This window comes from Azolla caroliniana, unplaced genomic scaffold (assembly GCF_043228905.1).
Source record: "Azolla caroliniana isolate FFs.n. ecotype wild unplaced genomic scaffold, voAzoCaro1.0.p SCAF_5, whole genome shotgun sequence".
Classification (NCBI taxonomy): domain Eukaryota; kingdom Viridiplantae; phylum Streptophyta; class Polypodiopsida; order Salviniales; family Salviniaceae; genus Azolla; species Azolla caroliniana.
In genome coordinates this window covers 3,777,192-3,804,772 of record NW_028230440.1, presented here as the reverse complement: position 1 = coordinate 3,804,772, position 27,581 = coordinate 3,777,192, and the positions used below count along the sequence as shown (strand labels likewise).

Below are 27,581 nucleotides of genomic sequence, written 5' to 3'. Positions count from 1 at the left end.
TAATGCTTATAAGTTATAATTGTGTGTGTGTGAGAGAGAGAGAGAGAGACCCAGAGTGAGGGTTGTGACATATATGTACATATGCGGGTGTGCGTGTGCCCTTATCGGCTTGTCTCTCGTTTACATATTCACAAGTTTGCGGGTCATCCATCTATGTGTATGTCGTGATTTACATCGACAAATAGAACCTTTCCCATCTGCACTTCCCAGAATTGTCGCAATTAAGTCATCACCTCGCTCCATTTCCCAGCTTTTCTCGTCTATCTTTCTCATGACCACCAGCATGAGGTCGGACTCGCACGCTATCTCTCTTGGCAATGCAGCAATATACATTGTTTGATTGTGTGGAGTGGGCTTCCCCGATAATACTCTTGCCCCGTTGTGTGGCTTCTCCATCATCGTTGTTTGTAGATCCGTACCTAAACTGCTTTCGATCTTTGATTATTTGCCACCACATGGGCACCCTTTTCCAACATTCGACAAGTATGAATCTAGAGTCATAGCACTCTTTCTTATTTCTTGCTAGCCTAACCATTCTAAGCACTTCTTTTTCTTTCTCTCTTCTTCGAAGAGGTGTACACATTAAAACTAAATGATGATACAATAACCCTTCATGTTTTTACCATTAGTTAGGAGCTCATGTTAGTAGCATCTCCCTCTTCACGAAATGATGGAACACATGAGACCCAACCACACATCTTCTCATCCCCCTTGATATTTAACACAAGAAGGAAAATCGCCCTCCTCCACATCCATAGTCACAATCTTGAATTTGAGAATGGAGGTTGGAAATACTATCTGGAACAAGTTTACTTCATCTACAAAGTTATTCTAATCAAGTGCATTTCACACTACAATGTGAATAATCCACAACCACCATCAATTACCACATGCAACAATGTTATGCAATTTTTCCTAGTCCAAACACTCAACCCTCGCCTCTTAGGCAAATCTTTCTATGCACTCTACCAACATATATGTGTGACCTTAAGGAAGGTACATGAGCCACATGTGACTACACCCTTTGCAACAACTAAAGTAGACTTTCTTTTAATGCTCATTTTGGATCCCTAGAATTTTTAACTATCATCGTCTCCTCTATTATTTCTTTTTACCTTGGTGGTAAGTTGTAACATATCAGGCTATTAGAACAAGATCATGTGTTCCTTACTTTCACACATCTTTGCTACACTGCATATCACTTCCTAAACTACATGTCATATCGGTATATCGAATTTATGACCTCAACTCTCCAAATAGTTGACTCGACTATCTCATTGACTAATATGTGATTGCCATGTCTACCATCACGATTAAAGAGATGAGATGTCGGTGTTTGTCATACATGCTAGGAGATCCCCTTGCAATTGTTTTAGTGTATTACTCGTAATAACAAAAGTATCGTTAGTAGTCTAGTGTTGAATGAACATTGTGAAAAGAATCATTTCTATAACTATTTGTATGGTGTGTTATCTTAGCTTAATAATATATGTGATGTAATCAAGTAAAGATTAAATTTAACTTTATAAAATGACGCTTTAAAAAATACAAAGGTAACTCTTTTGCACCTAACAGTGCTCATTGATTAACAATGCAAATGTGAAAGTTCAACGGTGGTGTATAATATTTAATCTAACTTTTAGGTTGGGATTATCCAATTGATCAGTACTCTAAGAAGCGAATATGCATTCTTCCATTCTTATCTTATAACTTGGGATTTGAATCACATCAATTCATTTTTTGAACAACACATTAGAACTAAAAGGTGTTTGAATTTCTTGCCATTATCCCAAAACATGCTATATGAATGTGTGCACATTACCATTGACCAAACAACTTCAAAGTACAGAAAACCATCCCGATCCAATTGAACTTAGACCTTACTTACACATATAGCAAAATATGCAAGCAATGTTGACTTTATTAGATGGTCTTTCTGCATAAAATCCAATAAAAAGTAATGCTTCATAGTGAAACTCGATCAGCTGAAAGATACAATCAATACATCTCTAAATAAGGTGAACTACAAGGTTCCATTTAGCCTTACCTAGAACAGAGCGTTAAATCAAACCAAATCCATGTAGCTTTAGTTAGAGGTTATGATAACATATATTAATATCCCATGCGACAATGCGCATGGAGATTTTAGAAGAATAGTGAAAAAACTTTTCCATTCGATTGTAAAAGGGTCCCACGCACCATGCACCCATTACTAGAGAATGTGCTGCCCATTACAATGGTCTAAGGGAAGGAAGGGATAAAATTTCATCTACAATTAACCTTATTTAAAACATAAAGTTCCGTACATGTCCTCTTTTAAAAGTGATATAAGTCCCAAGATACCAAAATATTTTATTTCAACACTAAATATGTGTACGCCCTTTAGGTGTTAGAGTCAAACCTAATGGGTTTTATGTTTATCAATCATTTCCATGAGTTAAAATGAAGTTTTATTACCTTTTGGTCGAATAAACTATTTCTAGCACAAGATACAACGCTACATGTTCCCCTAATTAGATATTGTTTCATAAAAAACAATGCATAGAAGAGAGTTGTTGAAAATAAGTTGAGTATCGAACATTTTAGGACAAAAGAATATCCATTGTGTCGAAATTAACATTGTTTGAACATATTGTTACAAGTTAGCCTTGAAATTCAATGTTTGCGAAGGAGATTCCATTGTTTAAATTACAAATGAGTGCAAATTTACAAACATGGTAATAATTGGACCACCATAAGATTATCGTTGTCCTTGAATTGCATACAAAGATGATGAGATTTGTATGGAATCTAAAAGTAGCATTGGGCCCTAGAGTATTGTTGATGTTTTGCATAAGAACGCTTGACTTTGAAGATCAAGATGTTGATTCAATGTTCATTTAATTCATCTCATTTAAGATCTCCCTAGAACATACTTCAATTTTTATTCTCTAATATGAAGCCAAACTTTCGAGATGCAAACTTAAAACTTTTGTATCAAACAGGGATTTGTACATAATCATCTCATTTGTAAAATTTTATAACTAATGGAAGGAGTTTTTTTTTGGAAAAACAAAACTTTTGTATCAAATTAGATATCTCATTTCACAAAATAGGTACCGTCAAGGTTGAAGGTTTAAACGTCAAAGCTAAAATAGTTTCTGGTTTTATAATGCTATTTTGTTTCTTGCATTTTTCTAGCTTCTACTTGGCATGAGTTTGATGTTTAAACTCATCTTTTCTCATACAATTTGTTCACAAATGTAAGCTTTAATATTGAAAATAATGTACTTTCTCAACAACTTAGCCTTTTCAAAGAATTTAATACTCTAGGCGGAAGGCAGTAAAACTATGTCCTTGAGCCCAAACCAATCAATCACATGCATTGAAACATGTCACTATGGTTCTATTAGTTAACTACGTTCATCACAACATGGTGGTATGCCTTAGACATTTAATTACATGCACAAAAAAATGTCATTATGACTAGATCAACTAATTATGTACATCAACACAATCGTTATGCCTTAGCCATCTAATTACATGCACAAAAAAATGTCATTATGACTAGATCAATGAATTATGTACATCAACGCAATCGTTATGCCTTAGCCATCTAATTATGTGCACCAAAATATGTCATATATGCCTTCATGTGCATAAAAACATGTTGCTATGCCTCGATAAATTAACGATGTGAACCAAAACATATCATTGGGCTTCAACCAGTTTACTTGAAATATGCATGCCTCTCTTTAATGCTCAAGCTAATAAATGTATTTGGGAGTAAGTCCAAACTAATTGGCAATGGACCTTCGAGCTCCATCCTTTTGTCTCACTTTCATTGACACTAATTGTATAATTTAAATAGATCCCAAAACGTATTGTCAATATTTTTATAGTATTTTGTATGCCATGATTTCAATAATTTCTATTATGTTTTTAATAAGAATAAAGTTTTTCATTATACCATGATTTCAATTATTTGGAATTTATTAGTAATATTAGTATCCCATGATCTTAGTTATGTGGAAAATTAGTTCTATAACAAAAACCATATTTTTCAAATCCTAAAATGTTGTATTTTCAATCCTAATTGCAATTATAATGACTAGTTCAAACCTTGTTTATTAGGACACATGTTATATTACCTTTATCCATATCTATGCCATCCATTAATCTCACCTTTGCTCATTGGCCGAACTTCATCGTCACCAACATTCTCTTGTTTATGCTTGCCCTCCATCATCAATGATCTCTCAACCCAACTATCACCAATGCATGGTTATCAACCTACATGTCTATTTGAATAATCTATTATATGAGAGACACCAAGTATAAATCAATGTTTCCTAGTTCCAAGTTGAAATAATAATGGTGTGAAAAAATTGATGCAATAGAACAAATACCACAACCTTTAAAGTATATGGCTGTTGAACAAAAACAATTGGGGTTGGCATCAATAACAAGGAATATGTTTATGACATTCTTTGTTGTGGAATGCATGGCTTTCTTGATGGCCATAGATGATTCAGTTCATAAATAATATTGCAATCAATGCACTTAAATGCAATCATCATATTCATTGAGCATTTTTCAACAATGTTGTTCCATTACCACAAACAATAGAAGTTATATATTTCACCATTGTCTTGATAGACCATACACTACTCAAGTTAGTATTACCATATATGTGAGATATTTTTTAGGGCCAACTTTTTTTCACATCACTATGATTGTTGAAACCCTTATTATTACAGGAGCCAGATAACACTGTGACTCCAGAGAGGTTTTAACTATTTTCATTTGACTTCCAGTTATACTTTGACCAATCGTACATAAGTCAATTTAAAAAATAGCGAGCATACTTGAATTTTCACATAAACATATTTTAGTAATTTTCCCTTTTAGCAAAGCATTGCAATTTCTTTGCCGCTTATGCCAAATACAAGACTTTAAGTGTTAAAACGCTGCACAGGTATGTTCTTTTATCCAAATATAAGGCATGACTCAGCTATCAAGCTTTTCTCATAAATGTTTTCTGTCCAGGTATGCTTTTCTTTTATCAATAAGCATGTAATGTGGCTCAAGTATCACGCTCTTCCCATAAATGTTATTTTTCAGAAGAAACTTGCACATCTGAATGGTAGCATCTTTCATTGGCTGAAGTACTAAGCTCTTCCCAGAAATGTTTTTCCATTGTGGAAGAGAAACCAACACACACCTGAATGTCATCTATTCTCATCACCTCCATGTCACTGTCTTTTCACAGATATTCCACTAGAATTTTCTTTTTAACAAATCAGCATACTAAAACCAGTGAAGTGGCCTTTTAGAGCTATTTTTATTAGACAAGAATAAATAAATCCAAACACCTACAGAATGGAGCATTTCACTTCAAGATACAACTCTTAATTTTTGACTTGAAAAAGGTTATCATAATCCCAGGATTGGCGCATGAGTTTACATTTACAAAATTGTTGGGAAGATTTTCATTCGTTGTAAAGCACAACTTAATGCAATTTTTTCTTGCCAACGAGATCTCGATTACTAAAAGATGATGACCATTGCTTTAAATTTGAATAAATAGCAAGAATAATGAGGAAAATAAACACTAGGGCAGATATTAAAGCCTCAAATAGGAAAGGATACCTTGCTGGAGGATGCAAAATTAGATAACCCAAGACCAACACTGAACCAATGATAAGAAGCCCCTTATTCAGAAGGCTGAGTGGGAACTTCAAATTCATCTCTTTCGTAGTTGATACAGTTTTGGCTGGAGAAGTGACCTCAAACATCAAGAGATAAAGAACAAATAATGCAAAATATGGTATCACTAATCCATCTCTACGAAGTAGGGGGAACATAGAGAACATTGCACACAAAAATACCCCTTTGTAAAGCAAATGATCCTCCAATAGAAGAAGGCTTGCAGGAAGCATAGGCAGCAAAATTGATTTCTCATGAACTGCAGCATCAGCAAGTTTGTATTTGTCATCAAGATCCAGACATGACATACTTCTCAATTACCAAATAACTTGATTTCTATTTCCAAGACATACCTTGATATGAGAAGAGATAAAATGCAAGAGAAGAATTAAACATGGCAAGGAGAAAGCCATGGTAGCTAGGAGCTTTTATCTGTTGGATTACTGAAGGTATGAATGCAGTTAATGTTGCCACAACTGCAAGACGAGCTAACAATGTTGCAGAGAATATAAGCTTCCATTTGATAAACAATGACGTTGCACACCAAAAGTTAGCCACGTAGTCCTCAAAGATCCCTCGCTGCAATGGTGCCAACCGAGATAATACCTGTATCCACAATGATATTAGGAGGGGGAACTCTGAAATAGCTGTAGGTTTTCACTTATTTTCCCAAATGCTCAATGACTTTTCATTATTTCCCCAAATACTCTTGATATATGCTATTTCACCAATGATATTGTCAATTTCTATTTGTATTTCTCTTTCTCAGGGATCAAGGAAAGGCATTTGAGGAATAAGAGAGCTCATGGACATTTGAGAAAAGAAAATAATATTCAGGAAATTGTGGAGTTTTCCCCTTGGAACAACCTATAATCGGCACTCAAAATAGCATAAGCCATCTTTTATAGCATCTGAATGCCCTTTTTTCTCCATTATATATGATGTTTCACCAACGATGTTGTCGATTCATCTTCTATTTCTCTTTTTCTTTTTTGGGGGGGTCAATGAAAGGCATTTGAGGAATAAGAGAACTCATGGTCATTTGAGAAAATAAAAGAAAATTAGGGAATTGTGGAGTCTTCACATTGGAACAACCTATAATTGGGACTCAAAATAGCATACGCCATCTTCAAATATCAAACACTCACCTCAAATGCCGCTTCCCTTGTGTAAAGAAATGGCCACCAACAACATACAAATGTGAAAATAACCACCGCCCCAAGCTTGAAGATTTTAAGGAACGGGTAAGGCTCGCGTAGGGATTTTCCCAGTAAGTAAGCGAAGAATGCAGGAGCATAATAAGCACTCATCTACGACCGTAAGGGAGCATCATTATCAGAAAAATATAGAAACTTATGCAAAAACTCTGTCAGTGTAATACTCATGTCATACCTGCTTATGGTTGAGAGCAAGGCAGAAAAGTGTAGATGCCAAATAATCTCTTTGCAAACAAATGGCAGCCACTGCTCCCACTGTAAAACCTAAACTTATGCAATTAAACTGGTGTACAAAAGAGGACATCATCAGTTTCTAGAAACAAATAGCAAGAATCTCTTTGACTGGAAATGGATATGCATCACCTGAAAATGTCCATGGTCTATCAAAATAAGCCCTGGCTGAAGCATAATCATCATTAGACCCCACGCGAACTCATTGAATTCCCTTCCAACATAATAAATGGCAGCAAACGCAAAAACGGCAGGGAAAAATATCAATGCATCTGATGATAGAACGGTCCAACGCATCAAAATCTTGCTACAATTATCATAAGGATCACAATACATTACTAAAACTTGAATGCAAATGTCTCTAAAAATTTTGGGGTTTGGCAAACAGGTTTTATCAAGATCAGATACTTTGAGATGGCAAGCTCTCAAGTAAACATAGGTTTCCATCAGAATGGTTCCAAGTGACAATCATGCTATTATGATTGAATGCCCTATAAATGACCAAGTCCATTATCATAAAGTCACAATTCATCACTTACATTTGAATGCAAATATCTATAAGAATTTTGGGGTTCGGTGAACAGCTTTTAACAGGATCAATACTTCAGATGCCAAGCTCTGAAGTAGACAGAGATTTCCACCAGATATGTTTCAAATCAAAAACATTGCATTAGGATTGAACACTCTATACATGACAAAGTTGGATACTGGCTTCTAACTTTTACATGAAGGGATGCATTTCTCGTACATCCAATACCAAGTCTTTCACATAAAAATAGATGACCATGTCAGTATGTGTGTAAATCACCTGAATCTGGGAAATTAAAATTGAATTGAAAGTGTAGTAGTACTTTTAGAAGTCTAGAGAGGAGAAAGCAAAAGAAACAACACAGGTTATCCTGATTCCCAAAGTATGCTAAAGATGTAACAAATTTCACTGATGTGGAAAAATTAGTACACTAACAAAAAGTGGCCTTCTCATAGTAAAGATTTGTATATTCAGCAGTCATCTAGTTTAGCACACTTAAAGTCGACTTGATGCACGTTGCATTTCTTCTCAGGTTTCAAAACATATCCAGCCATCTAGGCATGATTTAAGGGAAAAAACACAAATACCTTCTGATACTTAATTTTTCCAGTGCCATTCCATGGATACACAACATTTTATGCACTAAACTTCTATTTTCTCAATGGCACGGATGAAAAATCCCCACATTCAGTATCTGTATTGATCTAGTTGATGCTGCATTTTGATTGACTATACTGAATATAAGCTCATCATTTCCAATAGTTTGTTTGACAGAAATCATTGTATCAATACTTTTTATCAAGCCCAATTTGTGCATCCATTGATCATCCCCACATGTCCATATGAATATATCTATCACTGAAGTGTGATCGGTAATATATAGACATTATGCACAAAACTTCTATTTTCTTAATGGCACAGATGAAAAATCCCCACATTCAGTATCTGTATTGATCTAGCTGATGCTGCATTTTGATCAACTGTATTGAATATAAGCTCATCATTTCATCAATACTTCTTATCGAGCCCAATGTGTGCATCCATTGATCATCGCCACATCTCCATATGAATATATCTATTACTGAAGATCGATCAGCAATTTATAGACATTATGAGCACCTTCCTGTAATGTTACTACAATGTCCTGCAATGTTGTTAAACCTGTTATGTTTAGTGAGTTATGCAAAAGGCAATGGGTAGAGATCTATTAAGAAGACTTTAACACGCGGGAAACTGCAGTTCAAATGTAGGACTATGTTGGCAAAATGATCCCATCAAGTTTCTGAGCACACTGCTGAACAAAGAAAGGTACAAAAGCATACTAACTTAAGTGCAACTCACTATATATAATAATGACCATTTGACTGCAAGCATAAGAATTACACATACCTGGATGGAGTTTCATAACCACGAGATGTATGCAAAGCCACGGACTGAGGATCCATGGCGTTCAAGGCAATCCCATGTAGTAAACTTTGATAAGCAGTGAGTGGAGGGTAGTCCAGACCCCAATACCGCAAATCATTGTCGCTTGTATTCACATACCATTCTCTCACAGGAGTGTGAAGCGTGATCTCCATCCAATGCCTCTGGGCTTCATAGTCTCCAAAACGTGGAGGTGTGCCAGCACCTTCAAAGACAAATGGTAAACGTTTCTGTATTTTTCTAGCTTATGGAAAAAAACACAGCTTTACCAAGAAGACAAATGCTAAACATTTCTGTATGCTCCTATTGCATTGGAAAAAAAACATCAGTTTTCAAAGGCAGGATTAGAAGTTTCTGTAGGTTGCTCATGTCAATAGACTCAGTCTTCACAAGTAAAATAAAGGTAGTGTATCTGTATGTTGCTGATGGAGAAACCATAGTTATCAGAAGAAAACAATGTAAAGCATTTGCTGATAGAAATCTTAGTTTCTGCAAGACTGTCGATGTTGAACATTTCTGTGTGTTTCTGTGTAATTTCCATCATTTTCCTGAACACGTATCACAGAAACACACACGAACGTGTTAACACGTTCCGACTTATGAAATCTGAGGTTTCCGTATGCTCGACCAACAATTGCCATAAGCGTCTTTCTTTGCGAAGTCTGAAGTTTCGATTAGCAACGTACATACCATCGACAGAAAACAGAAAAAACAAAAAATCGTCTTTTTCCTTGTGACATCTAAGCTTCCAATCTAGAGAAAGAGGTAGAGGGAGAGAGAGAGAGAGAGAATGAATTGCCTGAGTAAGGGTGAAGAGAGACCAAGAGGCGGATGAAGAACGCAAAGAACATGATCGAGGCGAGGATCGCGTACTGTAATCGAGGAGAGGGAAGGGGAGACGCCATGGCTGGATCTCTGTCTGTGTCTGTGTCTGTGTCTGTGTCTGTGCGAGCAGAGACAGCTTGGGGGGGGGTTCCAAATGGGCGGTGAAAGAAGATCTCCTTTTTCTCTTTGTTTTTGTTCTTCCATTCGCTCCATCATATATATACATTATTATTACATACATACATACCTCCCATCCAATGTTTATTATGTTGGTAATCCCATCATTCTAATTGGGCTCTCCTCCATTCCAATTGTCCGCGCACATTTCGATATGCATATGTATATATGTGTTATTACATAGTCCATCGATTCAATAGGCCTAAATGCATGCCTTTTTTCTTTCTTCGCTGCTGAATTGTATGGAAATCCGAATTTTGTCGGTATCTCGATGCATGTGCTTGCTTGCTTGCCATTCCCAATGTCATGTTTTGTTGTTCGATACCCTTTGCTTAGTACATGGCAAAGTATTACAGCTCAATGTTGCAACAAATGTGTTCCAATGCTCGTGGACCCAATGTTTAGGTTGGAAGTCCCCCATTTATGCACTAGCCATAGATTGACATATTCGCATTCCTGGGGCCTCCCCCACAAATGCAAATAATTACGAATACGAATGCATCTACAAGTATTCGTTTGCTTTTTTTTTATTTTTTAAATAAAGCAAATATTTTTTAACTTACCTACAACTAAGAGGGGAACAACCATTGTGCATGATTACACCCTCACCTCCCCCTGCATCCTATTCTCGGCCTACAAATTAGGGTTTTGGCTGAAAAGCCTAATTTCAACCATATTTCTTCTTCTCGACATGTATCCTCGCATCCCTTTGCATTCTCTGCGTAACACCTACATTTTATTCAATGCCAGTTTTTCTAATAAAACCCTACTTTTAGCCGAAACCCTAATTAATTAATTATTAGTGAGTTATTTAATGCTTTAGCTATTTAATTAATGATTATTGAATTAATTAATGCTTATTTGATTAATTAGTTAATAATGAAGTAATTATATTTTTAGTGAATCAAATCTTTTTTTTTGTGTAAATTTAAGATGAATGGTTTTATAATATTCTTGGGGCCATTTTGTATTCTTGAATATTACGAATATTACGCATGGCGAACATCATGAATATCATGTATGTGTCAATCTATGACACCGGTATATAGGGAAAAGAAATGGAGATGAAAAATGTATCAATTTTAGTTCGCATGAAACTATAGGACTATTGGAGAATCACCGCACTTTCAAAAAAACTAAATGCACATATTGTTCATAGAGAGCAAGTCTTTGGATGTGGATTGATCAATTACACGTACCTCATATAACGTGTATCATCAAATCAAGTAGATCAAAGTAGGGTGTTGGGGTGGGTGTTGTGACAAAACATTAGTCATTCAAAATATCTCGTGAATATAGAGAGGGATAACATGTATACGTCTCAATATGCGTGATTTGGTAGATGCTCATTGGTTGTGGAATTGGGGGCAAGGTGAAAAACATTATTACATGCAAACATGCTCTAAAAATGTATGAATAATTCATGCACATACACACCAACGGCATACCTTGATTTTCTATGATAATCACTTGGTCGAGTAGTTTTGAGTGTGAGCTAAACTATAAGACTCGTCACTGTCATACATTGTATACATTTTCTCGTTGTTATGACTATAGCCTTTAATGTTATTGACATCTTAAAACCATACTTTTTTCTAAGTATATCCCCACTTCCAAATGCTTTCTGAGTCTTCCTTTGTTTTCCCCAACATGCATAGATTTTCATTGTTTCTATATTTTCCCTTGATCAACTCCCCATGGAGCAATCGTGCATTCCATTTGGGCAATCATATAGTCAAATCATCACATATTCTTAATTACATGTGTTATTTCAACAACTACATGCTCAATTTAATCACATCTCTCTCCTCTCTCTTGTATGTGTTGTTCGGGCAATTATGTGGTTAACTCATCCATTTTCATCAGTTACATACAATATATGAGCAAGTGTATGGAAAAGAAGGTTGTTTAATCTCCAACCAACCATAGCATCGAGAGAACTAAATGGTAAGAAAGAAGATATCAAAGATGAAATCACAAAGGAAGAGCAGAATTTGTACAAAACCTACATGTGCACGAATGAGTGGCTTCTATGGTTGAGAACATCGAAACACCTTGTAGTACATGCATTGATATTGAAGATGTCAATAATGAAACAAAAAAATGGCTAATGGGAAAGCAAGTGATGTAACTGTCATTACAATTCAGCTATGGAAATGGACAATGCTAAGTACTCATCATTGGATCATGACTATCATATATAAAGATATTAAACAAAACTTGCCAAGTGATTGATGCATGAATTGGATTAAGCTGATTTTTTAAGCACGAGATAGGAATCAAGTATCAAATTATCACACAATCATGGTGAGGTCAACTATTGTTGAATTTTATAGCACCATCAAGGAGCAAAAAGTAAGCGAATGGGCCAAAAGTAAAAATGAAAAAACATTTGGGCAAGTAGGTTTTAGACCAAAACAATCCACACAGGGGATCATCTGGTTACGTTAAGAGTAATTATGGAAGAAAGTTGACTACAAGGAATGACACTTTATTGTCCCACGAACTAAGCTTTGGTATAGAATGGTGGAGATTAGCATGCCATTAGAGTATCGAGTTGTTATTGCACGATTATACGAGCAAGTTAGATGGCAACTAAAATTTGAGAATGATTTCTCATAATACTTTTTTAAGTAACATGGGGGTTAAGCAAGGATGCTCACTATCACCTACACTCTTTGGTTTATGAATTGATAAATTGGAAGAAGTTGTGAACAGGGTTGTAAGAGAAGAAGGATTAGATGCCCCAAAACTTATGCAACAAGTTTGCTTATTGCTTTTAAAGCGGATGACGTGGTTATCTTTTCATATGATAGTGATGGTATGCAATGTTTACTTCGAGCATTAAAACATTTTGCCAAAGTCGTGGACTAACTATAAATGTAGATAAAACAAAAATGATGGTAATGCAAACCATCCAACTGCACATATACCCTAGGCAATATGGCAACTCTAAGAGAGGACATGTGTTAGATTCCAACTAATTAGTGAGCGAAATAGGAATGAGGGATTTGAAACTCTTGACCCACCCAACCACCCATAAGAGACGGTGCAAAATGGACCCAAATCTCTTCAATGTCTCATACCGTCGAGTGTTGATGCGGGTTGTACCTTGGGTTTTGCAAGGATGACACGTGTGTAACTATCAAGAGTCACAACCAAAAATTGTGGTGCGAGGACTCCAACCAGGGAATTACTGCTGGAAAATGTTATTGCAGTTACGCTTCACTTACTTTAGGACACGAAAAGGGAGCAATTGGGCCCCCCAAACTGGATGGATTCTAAACATGGATCTCAAACCTAGTTTCTCCCGCCAACTGGAGGATAGATTTAGTGCATCCATGTGGAAGGCGTGGTGTGACATTAGATGAGGACTCAAGTGCGATCAACCCAATTCTGAACCTGCCTGGCTCAGTCAACGTATCCTTTGGAACCCATGTATTAGGGATGAATCTAATCAACTAATTGGATCAAGTAAGGGGTTGTCATGGGGATACATGTCGGACGGTCTAGGGAAAAGTATAGAATGTTGGAGACGGTTTATGTCATTGCCAATGCAAGACCATGCCAACATCCTCCATGGAATTAGGGGCGGATGGGCTATGAGATCTGAAATCATTAACGCTCTACTGATTAGGGAAGCTGCTCATCAAAGGACGACAACGGAGAAATGGATAGGCTACAAGGAGGAAGGCTCTTTGCTCCCAAGAGGTAGGGACACATCGGACAGGATCGAAGGCTCTAAGTTGCAGGACAATGAGGCATCAACACAACGCATAAGGCAATTCGAGTACTAGCATATACTGGGCATAAATGGATTGTAGATCCTGATCTGATCAAAGTACAACCAGATTGACACATATGTACTCATGAAAACACATGGCTACGTAAGGTTAGTTAGGACCCTTTACAATGAACATGGATCCTGATATGATCAAAGTACAACCAGATTGACACATATGTACTCATGAAAACACATGGCTACGTAAGGTTAGTTGGGACCCTTTACAATGAACATGGTGTGATCCTTATGTGGGGCAAGGAAGCAAACCTATCCCTTTCTTTCAATTCACAACTACATTGGGTCGCCATATTATAGCCGCTCAATATTCAGTTGCTGCAAAGGTTTGGAAAACATATCATGTTCTTAACACAATTATCACCAAGTTTTGGCAGAAACTCTGGAAACAACAACACGCGAGGCGAATCACCACTTTCCAATCGCTGTTAATACATAATTCACTACTGGTTGGTGCATGGCAGTGTGGGAACCTCAACTCTCCTAATTGTGTAGCGTATCCAACTATAATAGAATCAATACAACAGACTCTATGGGATTGCCCATAGTCCCATTGAATATGGCGGGGGGTTGGCCGCTTATTGCAATTATGCCAGGTGCAAGGCTCAATCAAGCGGGGGAATGTATGTTGGCTATCACGACAGGCCCCAGTTGACAGATATGAGAATTAGGAAGAGGGGATGACTTTGGTTATAAAAGCACAAAAGGTTTTTTTCTCCACCATCGACAATGTCCACTCAACTCCTATCAATGCCAAATCTCAAGTTGTGTTGGAATTGGTCAGCCCAATAACTCTTTGGATTCTATGGAAACAACGGTGTAGACGGGTCTTCTCCAACCAAATCGTGTAGCCAATAGTGTTAATGCAAGAGATATGGAGTGAAGTGGTAGCCACTCTAAAGAGCCACTATGATGGCCTCAAGGGTGACTCCGATGGAGTTAAAAGACAATGACTAGACTAGCCTTCATCCAACAATGGTCGTCCTCCCCCTTTATTGAGTTGGTGGGCATCCACATAAGATGGACCTATCGTGTCCCTACAGGGATTTGTATATACTAATCTCATATGTACAATTTTATAACTAATGGAAGGAGTTTTTTTTTGGAAAAAAGAAAAGAAAAGAAGTCCCAATATAGGTCAAGCTTCTCGTTGACGAGAAGGTAGCTAGTCTTCTTATATAGGCAAAAACCCTAGGCCCTGACATGTTCACACATGATTGCTTCATACGAAGTGGTCAAATGATAACGCAATCAACAATTTATTTAGCACCGTAGAATTGTAATATTCATCTGATACCCTTGCTCCGTTCGTAATGAAGGCCGTACATACTCATCATAAGATCAATCAAAAACTAAAGAATAGCTATCTCATGATCAATTATGGTTATGCACGTAACAAGGGGTGTTTCCGAGCGTTTCCCATTGGGCGAGGTGATATATGTATACATTCACATCGTGTGAAGAAGAAGAAGAAGAAGCCGTCCATCATTTTGTTCCATTGGAACTCGTCTCGGAACATAGCTAAGTGGAGCTAAAGGTAGAATATGATGGTAAGACAATTCTTAGAGGAAGAAGAAGAAGATGATGTATCCAATAATTACATACTATTGGCTTGCTTCCTTGACTTTTGTTTTGAACTTAAATTCATAGCGATCAAAAACAACAGCCAAAGAAAGAGAAGTAGGAAGGAAATGGAAGACGAGATTCATAGTATGAGTTTGATTCAAGATCTACATGGCCACACCGACCGTGTCTGGAGCGTTGCTTGGAACCCTAACAGTGGCCTGGCAGGGAAACCCGCTATGCTTGCTTCATGTGGTGGAGACAAAACCATCAGAGTGTGGCAGCATGGACCTTCCACTCATCCTACCTCACCATCATGGTCTTGCGTGGTACGCTCTACTACATTTAATTCATAACTATTATTATTTGTTTAGCTATTACTATTTGCTATTATTTGGTGGGCTATTGTCCAGGTTTTTTTCTACTTGTGTTCGTACCTAGACATTTTCTTGTTCGTTTGTATGGGCTTGGGTGGTGTGGTCTACTGAAGTTTTTATTTTTATTTTTATAATTGTGCCTATATAGAACTTCCTTTGATGGGTTTTGTGTTCAGACTTTTTTTGTTTCTTTATTGAGAAATTCTTTTGATGGCCTGTGCTCTTACCTAGTTTTTTTTTGTTATTTCTTTGTAAGGTCTTGTGTGGTATGCTCTACCAAACGCTAAAATTCATTCTTTTGTTTAAATTCTTGCTTCCTTGATTTTTTGCTTTTTTATGGGTTTTTGATTTTATGTGAATATTGTTTTTCCTTGTATTTTTTATTGATTATTTTCTTATTGAGATTTTTTCTCACGTGTTCTATTTGATTGATGCTTTCTTGTTCTTTTCTATGGTCTCCTGAGGTGTGCTCTGCTAAAAAAATCTGATTTTCTCTTTTGTTTAGAAATTTGTGTTTAGTTTTTTATTATGATTTTTTTAAATAGGGATTTTCTTTTATTTTCTTTTTGATTGGGCCATTTCTTGTTTTTTTATGTAGTGTGTGCTATTCTACTAACGCTCGGCACTTTCTTTTTGTTTTCTCCAGAGGCATTTTTATTTCTTGGTTTGATGTTTTTTTTGTTCTTATCTTATAGAAAATTCTCTTGTTTCTTTCTTGATGGTATTGTGTTCTTATGTATTTATTGATGCATTTTGTTACTATCGGCAGGGTTTTCTTTGTCTATTTTAGTTATATCTCATTTGTAGTTTGTTCTTGTATTTTTTATGGGTTATATACTATTATATAGAGATTATTTTCTTGTTTCTTTGAGGGGCTCTGTTCCTATATACAGATTTATTTATTCTGATAGGTATAATCTTACATAGAGTTACTTCTTGTTGTTTTTCCTATGTCCAAAAAAACTACTTTATTGAATGGTCTATTTTGGTTATGATTGCTTTTGTTCTTAGGCTGTTCTAGAGGAGATGCATAAACGGACAGTTAGGTCTTGTGCATGGTCACCTGATGGCAGATTGCTTGCCTGTGCTAGTTTTGATGGCACTACCACAGTTTGGGAAAATATTGGAGGAGAATTTGAATGTGTTGCCTCACTCGAGGTAAATATTAGACCTTGTAAGAATTACCTCCTTTTAAGCACCATAGCACTAATTTTCTTATAGATAAGTAAAAATGATACAACTTATCATTCATATTAAGAGTAACTAATTAATATGCTAATCAAGATTAAGTAGGCAACTAGATAATAGTAAGAATGCATTGCATTCTATAGTGCGTATTTACGCAAGTAATATAATCTTTCTGTAGGCCTATCCCATGAGAACTTGTTATCTATCTACAAATCTATCTACAGTAAGGGATTCAATCCCTCTAATCTGAGGCTACTGCAGAATATGTGGGATATTATGCAAAGAGGTTGGAGATGAAAGTAATTTTACATCTATTTCTTGCTATCATTTTTGAGTTGATCAATGTAGGATAGTTTAACTAACAAAAAAGTTTTTTTGGGTGGTTTATCTCATCTTTCTTACCTGAAAGGGTCATGAAAACGAAGTCAAAAGTGTTGCCTGGAACTCCTCTGGAACTTTATTAGCCACATGTGGACGAGATAAATCTGTATGGATATGGGAGCTACAACCTGGGAATGAGTTTGAGTGTGCATCTGTACTACATGGTCATTCCCAGGACGTGAAGATGGTTTTATGGCATCCCTTTGAAGATATTTTGGTCTCTGCAAGCTATGATAATTCTATAAAGGTTTCATTTTTTAACCCTACCTCATCCTGTAATGTGTTCGTGTTTAATGAAAACTTTTGTGTGAAACAAAACATCAAATTCGTTAGGTTCTTATCTGTTTAGTATTGGCAAAATTGTTTTTGGTGCTAATGAGCTCCCAAAATAATCAGCAAACTTCAGAAATGGAACATGTGAAAATCATGTTTCTTTTGTATCATTGCCTGAACAATAACGTCTGCCAAACCACTGCGGGTGATGGTTCAACACTAAGGATTGACTACTTAAGGTGACAGGGTTGATGTTACCTTGACTGTTGCAAGATGGATGCAAATGTAAATAAATGTTTTAAAGTCATGTTTCACAAATGATAGAAAGCTTGGGATCGAGGGTGATTTGTCAAAAAGTATCAAATGCTTTTCTAGCTTGGAAAATGCCACTGTATAGTACATTTCTAGCAACCTTTTCTATCATTTTGGATGTAATCCCACTTTTTCTATCACTGTAATCCCTCCTAGAATGTATGCCATTTTATTTTTAAGCCAACTGTATAGCTGGAATTTCAATTATATAGATATAATGTTCGTGAAACTGACTGCAACCTTTTATACTTGGAAAGGTGAAGTGGAAGGCATTTGTAATCCATTCTTAAGAGATCGAGATAAACTGTGAATAAGTATCTTAGAATGCACTCAACAAACTCAGTACCTGGTTTTTTGTCTAACTGGGTACCTCAGTGATGAGGTTACTGAAGAAGGGTATGCCATTGCATTCCTTTGTTCTTTTAATCTCTCTTTTTGTCTGAGAAAAGTGGCTTTGAAAATCTCCATGCCATTTTCCTTGAACATTGTGTAACTTGAAAGGTATGCCTGTTGGAGGTAATCATACTGTAGGGACATGTTGATTTCTGATTCTTCATAAGCACTGTGATATGATGTTGATTTCTGACTCAGCATTAGTGCATACTAACAATGATTTACCTCCCTGTTCTGCCAGCAGTTTTGATAATATATGGGTACATCTTGAGTACTTGTGATTTGGGAGCTCCCAAATTCAGCTGGATACAAGTCACTGACCGGAAAAGTGCCTCGTTCAATATGCATTGCTTTACTCCTTATCATGCATGTAACACCAAAACTAAAGGCCCTTGCAAATCTTTCCAGTTCTGTACCCTACGAAGGCTTGGTCTCAAAGTTCCCACCCTACAGAAGAATTGGTATTACAGGTGTATCAAATGATACTAATTGTGTCCATGGTTCCTGGCAGTGTCTTTCAAAGGCCCCAAGTGACAAGGAAATCAAGGGCATGTAGCCTCCAGTAAGGAGAGCCAATGCTTGGTGCATGTTATCCCTAGGTACGTATAGGATTGTGTGTGCCACCTTTTCCGCTCCCAATAAGTCCATCATTTTCGTTGGAGCATGTATTAGCAATAAATCTTTATCTAGAAAAATGACTTTAAAGTATCTAGATGTATTTGTGGTTCGTACATAGGAATGATTTCAATTACATTGCATAAATGAAAATGCATGACCCCTTTTTCAGTATAGATTGGATTTTCCTTGCTTGAACATGATTGTGAATCAGCCCACAATGCCACTTTATTGGAAGATGGCCTACCATTGCTACAAGGAGGATTTTAAACTAAGCACTCTTATTGCACGGTTTTTTAATCATGCTCTGTAGTGTGATAGGATCTCAGTACCTCTTTACATTAGTCAGAGGTTAAGATGTGCAAATATGCATTCTCAAAATTATAGAGAAGCAGGTCTATCAACTGTACCTTTGGGATTTGTTATCCAATGAATACAGTTTGTGCACTCTGCAAGGAATGGAATACAAAGAGCAACTATGCTCAGAACTTCTTGTGACAAATCAAGAAATAGAGAGAAGTTGATGGATAAATCCTGACCATCATAGCGTTCTTTAGTACTATCACCTGTCTCTCCTATGCTGTAAGTCAATCAATGGCTACACAAGTAGGTCCTTGACCACAAGATTCGAAAGGGGTCACAATAGATCAGGCAATAGCAATTCGTTGTGCATGTGGACCACATTTATTTGGGCCTCTCAATAATCAATCTAGAGAAACCTTTGTATCTGATGTGAAAGTTTAGAGGCAATCGAAGTGATTATTAGCCAGAAGGAGATTGAACCTCTGTGTCACATCCATACAACTTAAAGTGAGAAAAAAGGAGTGTCAGAATCTGAAGTAATGTCATTGAGAAACAAAGGGAATTGATAGAAGAGGTAAAGCATTAGCAAATGAACTGTTTATCTACTAGTTCCCATTTAAAAAGTAAAAATTTGTTTTCTCACACCTTACGCAGAATATACTAGGATAAATATTGATTATTGTTCTAAAGTACTTTATATTCAAAATCTAATTGGTTTTGTCCCATAGATCAGCTTCCAATCCATTTATGGCATCCTCCATACCATTGGAGTCCCTGGATGGAGGTATGGCCACTTCTTAATATATTCTTCATGCGAGTTATTTTTCCTAATTTGCATTTTGCGTTTGCTTTTTTATTTTAATGTTTTCTTTCAAGCACTTATTCTGTACATCTGATTGGTCTCATAGGCTGAACTCAGCTCTTAAAAGGTTCTAACATGACACACACACACACTCTCTCTCTCTCTCTCTCTCCCCCTGTCAGCACCTTCCCTCACTCTTTCATCCCTGCCCAACCTTTTTCTGCAATTGCAACGATGCATGGTGTCCTATTTTTTTAATCATAAATCCAAATGGTTTCTGTTTTCCCCTTAAACTTCATTTGATAATAATTGCAAAACTTGTGCTCGTAGTTTTGATGTTAATTAATTGAAAGGACATGGTTTGGAGATTAAACAAAATAACGAGATAAATTCTTTGTAAAATGTGCTCAGCATGAGTTTTTAATGCAGGACTCACTGTCTTGAAGTGCAAATAATACTCTTTCTTACATATCTTGAAATGGAGCATTGTAGATGAAGAGTAAAAGAGATGTGGTCAAGTGTAATACTTTGATTAAGAGATGGTATTATGTACATGAGATTCATCAGCTACATAGAAACGACCAATTCTGGATGCAATGATCTTCAGATGTAGTAGAGGTAAACTGAACACCAGAAGTCCCCAACAAAAAAAATCCCGGGAACAAGAAATTCAAACCAAACTTTCAATAAAAGTGTCTCCCACCATGCTGATACTAGGTAGTTGTCAGCCAAAGCCAAATACCCTCATTAGACCTTCTATATAATTGTATTTTTTCAGTTTAATACATTGTTGACTAAGTAATTACATTCTTCTACTCCTTAATGTAATGACCTTCATAGCTCTTTTTCAAACCTCCTTTGAGGTCTTGCTGCATGATGTGATATCTGTAGCATTAGATGTTTTGCCTATCGTTGAATTTTACGAAAATAAGGTGCCTTTTGCAATCTTAAGGTAAAAATTTACAGAGAAGTGTGGGCAATGAGTTTCAGGTCTGGGCAGAGGACAAAGACACTGAAGATTGGGTTTGTGTTCAGACACTTGGTGATCCTGGGAGGTATAAAAATAAAATTATATATATATATATATGTACGTATGTATGTATGTATCATTCTTTAGGTTATTTACAGCATTGTTGTACTAATGTTGACAATCTTTGATATTATTGTGCATTTTTAGAATTTATCATACTAGTCATTGGTTACATGCGTTAGCAATGGATGATATATCAATAACTTGCAAATCAATCAACACAATGGAGTGGCATTTGTAGAATCTTATTAATCTTCTTCACATGTTCCTTTAATTTCTTCATAACATAAAAAGATCATTTGTGGTGCTAAACATCCCTACTATGTCTAGGTACAAATTTCAATTGAACAATATCATCTGCATATAGAAGAATCATTATAATGGTACCTCCTGAGACCAAAAAACATATGTGAAAGCAATCCTTTTTTCATTACTCCATGAGGATTCCGAATGCCACTCTTTGTAGATGGAGAATATGCCTTGTTTACATAGGCATAATGGTACATTTGATTGTATAGAGTAGGAAAACACTTCTAGATAACATGTTTGAACTGTTTGCCAATGTACACCATGAAGAATGGATTCACACTAAAGTGGCTGGAAAAACGTCCACCTTCTCATCAGTAGGAGATGGAAGAAATACCACCACGACAACACATTTCATAGTAGGCAACATGAAAGTCCAAGAATGAATCGTGCCTCGGTCATATCATGCAAGTACATGCTCTAAACCATGTCTTAGAATACGCTGGCTGTGAAGAAAGTACCCATTATGGACTTTTCAGTCAACTTTTCAGATCATTTACTGTCTTTGTAACAGCAATTATTCATACTTAACTTTGTTATGTTGCAACTGATGAAATTATTGATTTCTTTCTATTTTGGAATGTGTTCTGTCAGGGGACATACATCGACTGTATGGGCAGTATCATTCAATTCCTTGGGTAATCGACTAGTTTCATGCAGGTCATCTATTGTTGAATATGAAGTTACTTTAAGGGTAGTTCTACTCCATTATCATGTAGAGACATAATTTGCAGTATTTTGCTGCATTAATCAACACATTGTATGTGTGGTTTGCTTTTGCAGTGATGATTGTTCTCTGATAATTTGGGATACTAGTAATGAACAATCTGAACAAGGCGAGCTTTCATGGTATGGAGTTTTTCTTGGTACTTCAACCAAAATGTCATTAGATATGTGTGCGCCTACTATTATGTACATTTGTACGTTCCATTCCCTCTCTCTATTAATGCATACTTGCATGCCAACTTTCAATTGAATGACTCATTCTTTAGAGATCCAAACTTTGGATTCTTGCTTTCAAAAGACTAGAGTGCTTATTTTCTTTGATAATAGCAGGATTTTGTTTGCTATTTAACTTCCCTTCCCATGTCTCATTGTGCTAGTTTGATTTGATAACAATGTATGCTTGCTTTTATATATTTGTAATGTGATGGGATGGAAACAAATATTTGCTACCATTTACATAAAAACTGTGACCAATTTGGCGAGATTGATAATTTCTGACGAAGTCATGTTTGGAATCTTGTTGTTAACATGGTTTTGCAGGAAACATATCTGCTCAATCTCTGGATACCATGATCGAACTATTTTCTCAGTTAATTGGTCTCCGTGCGTGCATATCCTTTTTTACTTCATAATCTTTTTATTTTTTCTTGAACTTCATAATTTTGTATCAATAATGTTATATAGGGTCTCAGGGATAATTGCTACAGCATGTGGTGATGATTGCATAAGGCTTTTTTCAGAGAATTTGTCCAATGTAAGAAGTCTGGTAACCATTATGATGCCTCTAATTCTTAGCACAGAAAAAAACACAAATACCCCTAATCTTTTCAGTAATCACCAGGATACGCCTATGCTTTTGGAAAATACCCATGGGTTTTCTAGGATTACCAACATACCCTTCAAATTTTCACTAGGCTTAATTGACAATTAATTAATTTGTGTTAATTTTATTAAACAAATGTAACTAAATTAATTTTGAGAGACGGGGATGAAGTCAAGATCTTTCAGTTTAATTGATGATTAAGACTGACTAAATTTTAGGGGTAGTTTCGGTAACTTTGTAAAACCCAGAGTAGTTTTCAAAAACAGAGGGGTATGTTTCTGTTATTCCCATCATAGTCTATTGGAAAGAGGATTACCAGAGTTGAATTCATCAGAAGTTCAATTTTTAATGTGTTATTTTGGTTACAGGGTGAGGCTCCATCATATAAAATGATACTGAAAAAAGACAAGGCACATGATACTGATGTCAATTGTGTCAGGTGGCATCCAAAGGTATAATGAACAATGCTCAAAATTTTAACACGTTTTATAAAAACATTTTTGCTTGCTTTGTTTTATCAAAAACTGAATATTTAAGAATATAAGGGCAGGGTATATTTTAGATATAAATTTTGATAAAGGCTTATATATGGATTTAAGTAATGTAGATAAATTTATCTGAATTTTAGTTAATAATGACAATTTGAACTGAAGGGTTTGTGCTAATGTAGGTGAAGGTTTACACTAATGTAAATAAATTTCAACAATTTTAGATGAATGTATTTTTAGAACCCTTGGTCATCTGACATGAATGATAATGTCATAGGAGCCCTTACTTTTGGCATCTGCTGGCGACGATGGAGTTGTGAAAATTTGGAAGATATTACATGAACAACCGTCATGAATTGCGTTTATTCTATTTTCTTGTATCTTGGAGGTTATTTCTTTTATATCTTCTGTACACCCCTCCCTTCCCTCCTATCCTTTGGTAGGTTCAATTTTTGTACCTTGAAATTCATTTAATGAATGGACTTTCCAGTGAGCTTGTCACTTTTAAAATCGTAAATAATGTATGCATGATCTCTCTACCCTATGTTAGCCTCGAAATTACATTCTATGAACAAACTTTCTAGCTAGCTTTTTTTTGCTTTTGTTAGCATCATTGAAATAGAGATGGAAAGGTGGGGGGCGATAGCATCTTGGCACTTGTAGTAAACCTAGATGTATGTTTTATATTCAATGGGTTTAGAGTAAGAGATTGTTCAACCATAGGACCAATACCATAAGAAAATCATCACTGAGCGGCAATTGAGTTTGGTGGATGCAACTGTACATTGCCTTTTCTGACTAGTATGAACATATGAATTGCTCGAAATGGAGATGGAGACGGGAGAAGGTTTGATAACTTGGTTTGTAAGTTATTGGGGTAAATGATATACATGTAGCTTCTTGATCATGGGTGAAGCTGTTACATCCAATTGTGGTTCACAACATCATAGAATCAAGAAGTAGCCTTCTTTTGTCATCACCTTGTTATGAAGGTATCATTGTGGGGCATGGCCTTGTTATCAAAAGGCAAACTTCTCATTTTCTATTTCTTTATGTTTATTTGTTCATGCAAGTTATATGAATTTTCTAGCAAAATCTAAGTAAATGCATTTTTGCACACGTAAGCATACTTCCTAACAATGATTCATTTCTGTGATGAGTTATTTGCATACTAATTATCAATTCTAAGGTTCCAATTCCATGGGTGCATTGTTGATTAGGTGCTGTCCCATAGGCTTCAGTTGAGCGTCAATGTATTGAGTTGAACTTGGAAAAGCATTCATTTTGTGCTTTTTTGTTTAGATTGAAGGATTTTGCTAATGAGCATGCCATGAATTGTAAACTTAAAACATAGACATATTGTCTATTATGGATTTTGCTTTGAAAGATTTAACTTGAATTTAGGGGTAAATGAATTGCTATACTTCTTGGCAATTTAGCTAGACATGCTCTTCCATTAAGCCATGTTAATCACATAATAACAATTCGGATTTTTATGTGCTCAATGTAGCTGGACAACCATTACATAGAATTGTGATTAAAAGCTCCCAGTTCTAGTTTCAACGGAAGGTTTGCCAAACTCTACATTACATCTCACTAGATATATTTCTTCTTTTGTGCTCTCAGTTTGCAATTTAATGTAGTCTTCGAATTTACATCTAGTACAATAGCAATGAAGTTATGTAAATTCTTTTTAAAACGTAATAAGTACAATCAACATAAATCATAAAAGGTAGTTTTAAATGATATACTCCTACATAGTTTGCTACTCCTACGTAAATGCTTATGACAGTTGTATTCTAGGATTTAAGTTCATTGCATGGATTCTTGTTGTATTTATCATACAAGGGTTTCACCTTGTGAGTGGCTATGAGTTATAAGAGTTCCAAAGCTGAGGTTTCAACATGATCAGTACCTCCGATGCTAGAATTACAAACAATGTTTTATTCAATACAAAGAAAATATGATGGAATTTCCCTTGTAAAGTCTCTCTTCTTAGGACGGAAACACAAATTGTTATAACTTTTATACTTAGGTCACATTGGTCAATATTGACCTCCTTGGGAAGATTTACATGCAATTTAAGGTATTTGTGTGTGCACATACATTTGAGATGAGAAATATGCTTAGTTTTATTATCCATGCATAAGTTTACGATGGAAAGATGAGTTAGATAGCTACAAAAGTCTTGACACATCATATTTAGAATATCAAACATTAACAATACTAACACTAGCAATAGGGATGTGTCATTTACAATTTACCATGTTTGTATCATGTCATTTGTTTATGTTTGAACTTATAGAAATTTGTTCAAATTCATTCAATACTTAACATACAAACTTTTTACAGTACCACTTGACTAAACTTTTATGTGATAAACATGTAATTAATTCATTCATAAAGCTTACTTTAATACAAGCGCATACTTGAAAACCTTTTAAGTACAAGGGATACGTTCACATTGTTTTTCTTTTACGGTCTCGAGCACAAATATATCATTTATGACACTAGAACTAATACAACAAAATCTTGAGGATTATTGATTATTTAAATTTTATAAGATGTTGAATCATTGTTTCTTAAATGAGTTTCTTACTTATGTCTATATTAGGGTGCATTTATATGCAAAAAACTATAATTAGGTTTAGTGAATCATTTCATGCCAATAGGATACAAAAACATTTATCAATAAATCCAATGCTTAAATGTTGATAAGGGATTGGGTCCACTCTAGAATTTGGCCATGAAAACAACTTAAAATGTTCATAATGGGGATGAGTCAGCTCTTTAAGTTAGTGATTTTAATATGACCCAATACTTGAAATCCATCAGGTGCAACCTTGATGTGTACATTGTTTTTCTTATCGGAGGAGTCTTTAGAACAATTGTGGCATTTATAATGCCACAACTAATAGTCAAAATTGATAGAGTAAAATCATGTTAAATTGAATATCTTCATGCATTGACATTGTGTTTCTTAAATGAGTTATTTTAATACTTCCATATGGTAAGAAATGAACTACAATTATGTGTGACTCATCCTTTCAAAGCACGGAGATACAAGAAGTTCCCTATAAATCTGTTCGCAAAGGAGTGGCCCCTATCTCAAAGTTAGCCATGAAACCACTTGCCTAAATACTCCATGTGAACATGATGGATTACGACAATTGTAATGAATGGTGTACGTTGTTGCGTTAATTACCCTTCTACTTGAACAATATGCTAGAACAAGGAGCATGTTCAGTGTTGATCAATTTTCCTTTTGGCACATTAATTCCTTTTGGAGAAAAAAGTGGCATAAGGTCCATAATGGCATCAATGCGCACATCCATTTCAACACTACTAACAAGTTACAACCTTATTGTTTGTTAAATATTTAATGTGAGGTCATAGGACTTACTTAGAATCTAATGAACATTCTATAAGTGAATTCCACATTTTAAAGTTATAAAGGTTGCGCTCGTTAAGAATTTCATAACTAGTTGCCGTTTTGTATTGAATGCAAAAGTTGATATGATGGGAATAACTAGCAACAACCATTTTATCTTAAGCCAATTTCAAAATGTAAGGGCAAGGAAAAACAACATAGTTATCAAAGTTTTGCATTAAATGGGAGGCATATGTTAACTAGCGCATAAAAAACTCATAATAATTGTGCTCATTCGTGTTCCAAACAAAGCTTTTTCTATTATGTACAAGTTCACATGCTTCCCCAAATATTTCACCGCACACATATTCCAAATGTGTACTTGTTGAATAAACCGAAAAGATCAAAGGAAATGGTGCTTTGTAATTGTTATCTCAAGATGTACATCTATATGAGGGGACTAATATTTCCCCTTCTTATACATATAGTTTGAAAATTCAACAAGTTATAAATGTACTTAATGATGTAATTGGTCGATGATGCACCTCATTCAAGTACCTAAGCATTAATGGGGAAATGTTCGTCATCGATGTACAAGTATATTTACACTTCATTTTCTTTATATGCATTTGTTGATTGGCAACACATTGTGCTTTAGGAGGGGGAAGAAGTTGTATTTGATTACATAGACGTGCTTGTGTACACAAAGTTATATAAGAAAGTCAAGGACAAGTTTTTAC

General features: G+C 35.6%; 2 protein-coding genes and 1 long non-coding RNA gene across 3 annotated transcripts; 1 reads left to right on the top strand and 2 right to left on the bottom strand.

Moving 5' to 3' along the window:
* Window positions 1-5,369: 5,369 nt before the first annotated feature.
* LOC147863720 (putative dolichyl pyrophosphate Man9GlcNAc2 alpha-1,3-glucosyltransferase) lies at window positions 5,370-10,045 on the bottom strand. Its single transcript, XM_087320234.1, has 7 exons — window positions 9,890-10,045; window positions 9,055-9,295; window positions 7,269-7,443; window positions 7,081-7,188; window positions 6,837-6,998; window positions 6,042-6,294; window positions 5,370-5,947 (listed from the first exon to the last, which is right to left on the bottom strand). The coding sequence occupies exons 1-7, from the start codon at window positions 9,993-9,995 to the stop codon at window positions 5,493-5,495; spliced, it is 1,500 nt and encodes a 499-aa protein (XP_087176360.1). The 5' UTR covers window positions 9,996-10,045; the 3' UTR covers window positions 5,370-5,492.
* Window positions 10,046-15,541: 5,496 nt separating this feature from the next.
* EMB1345 (Transducin/WD40 repeat-like superfamily protein) lies at window positions 15,542-23,964 on the top strand. Its single transcript, XM_087319620.1, has 10 exons — window positions 15,542-15,783; window positions 16,843-16,989; window positions 17,429-17,647; window positions 21,089-21,153; window positions 22,029-22,094; window positions 22,218-22,283; window positions 22,701-22,763; window positions 22,845-22,914; window positions 23,352-23,435; window positions 23,749-23,964. Exons 1-10 carry the CDS (start codon window positions 15,583-15,585, stop codon window positions 23,824-23,826), a joined length of 1,059 nt encoding a protein of 352 aa, XP_087175746.1. The 5' UTR covers window positions 15,542-15,582; the 3' UTR covers window positions 23,827-23,964.
* Window positions 17,855-18,173, bottom strand: LOC147863719 (uncharacterized). Its single transcript, XR_015529793.1, has 2 exons — window positions 18,074-18,173; window positions 17,855-18,039 (listed from the first exon to the last, which is right to left on the bottom strand). It is a non-coding gene; the product is annotated as an uncharacterized LOC147863719 (long non-coding RNA).
* Window positions 23,965-27,581: the final 3,617 nt, after the last annotated feature.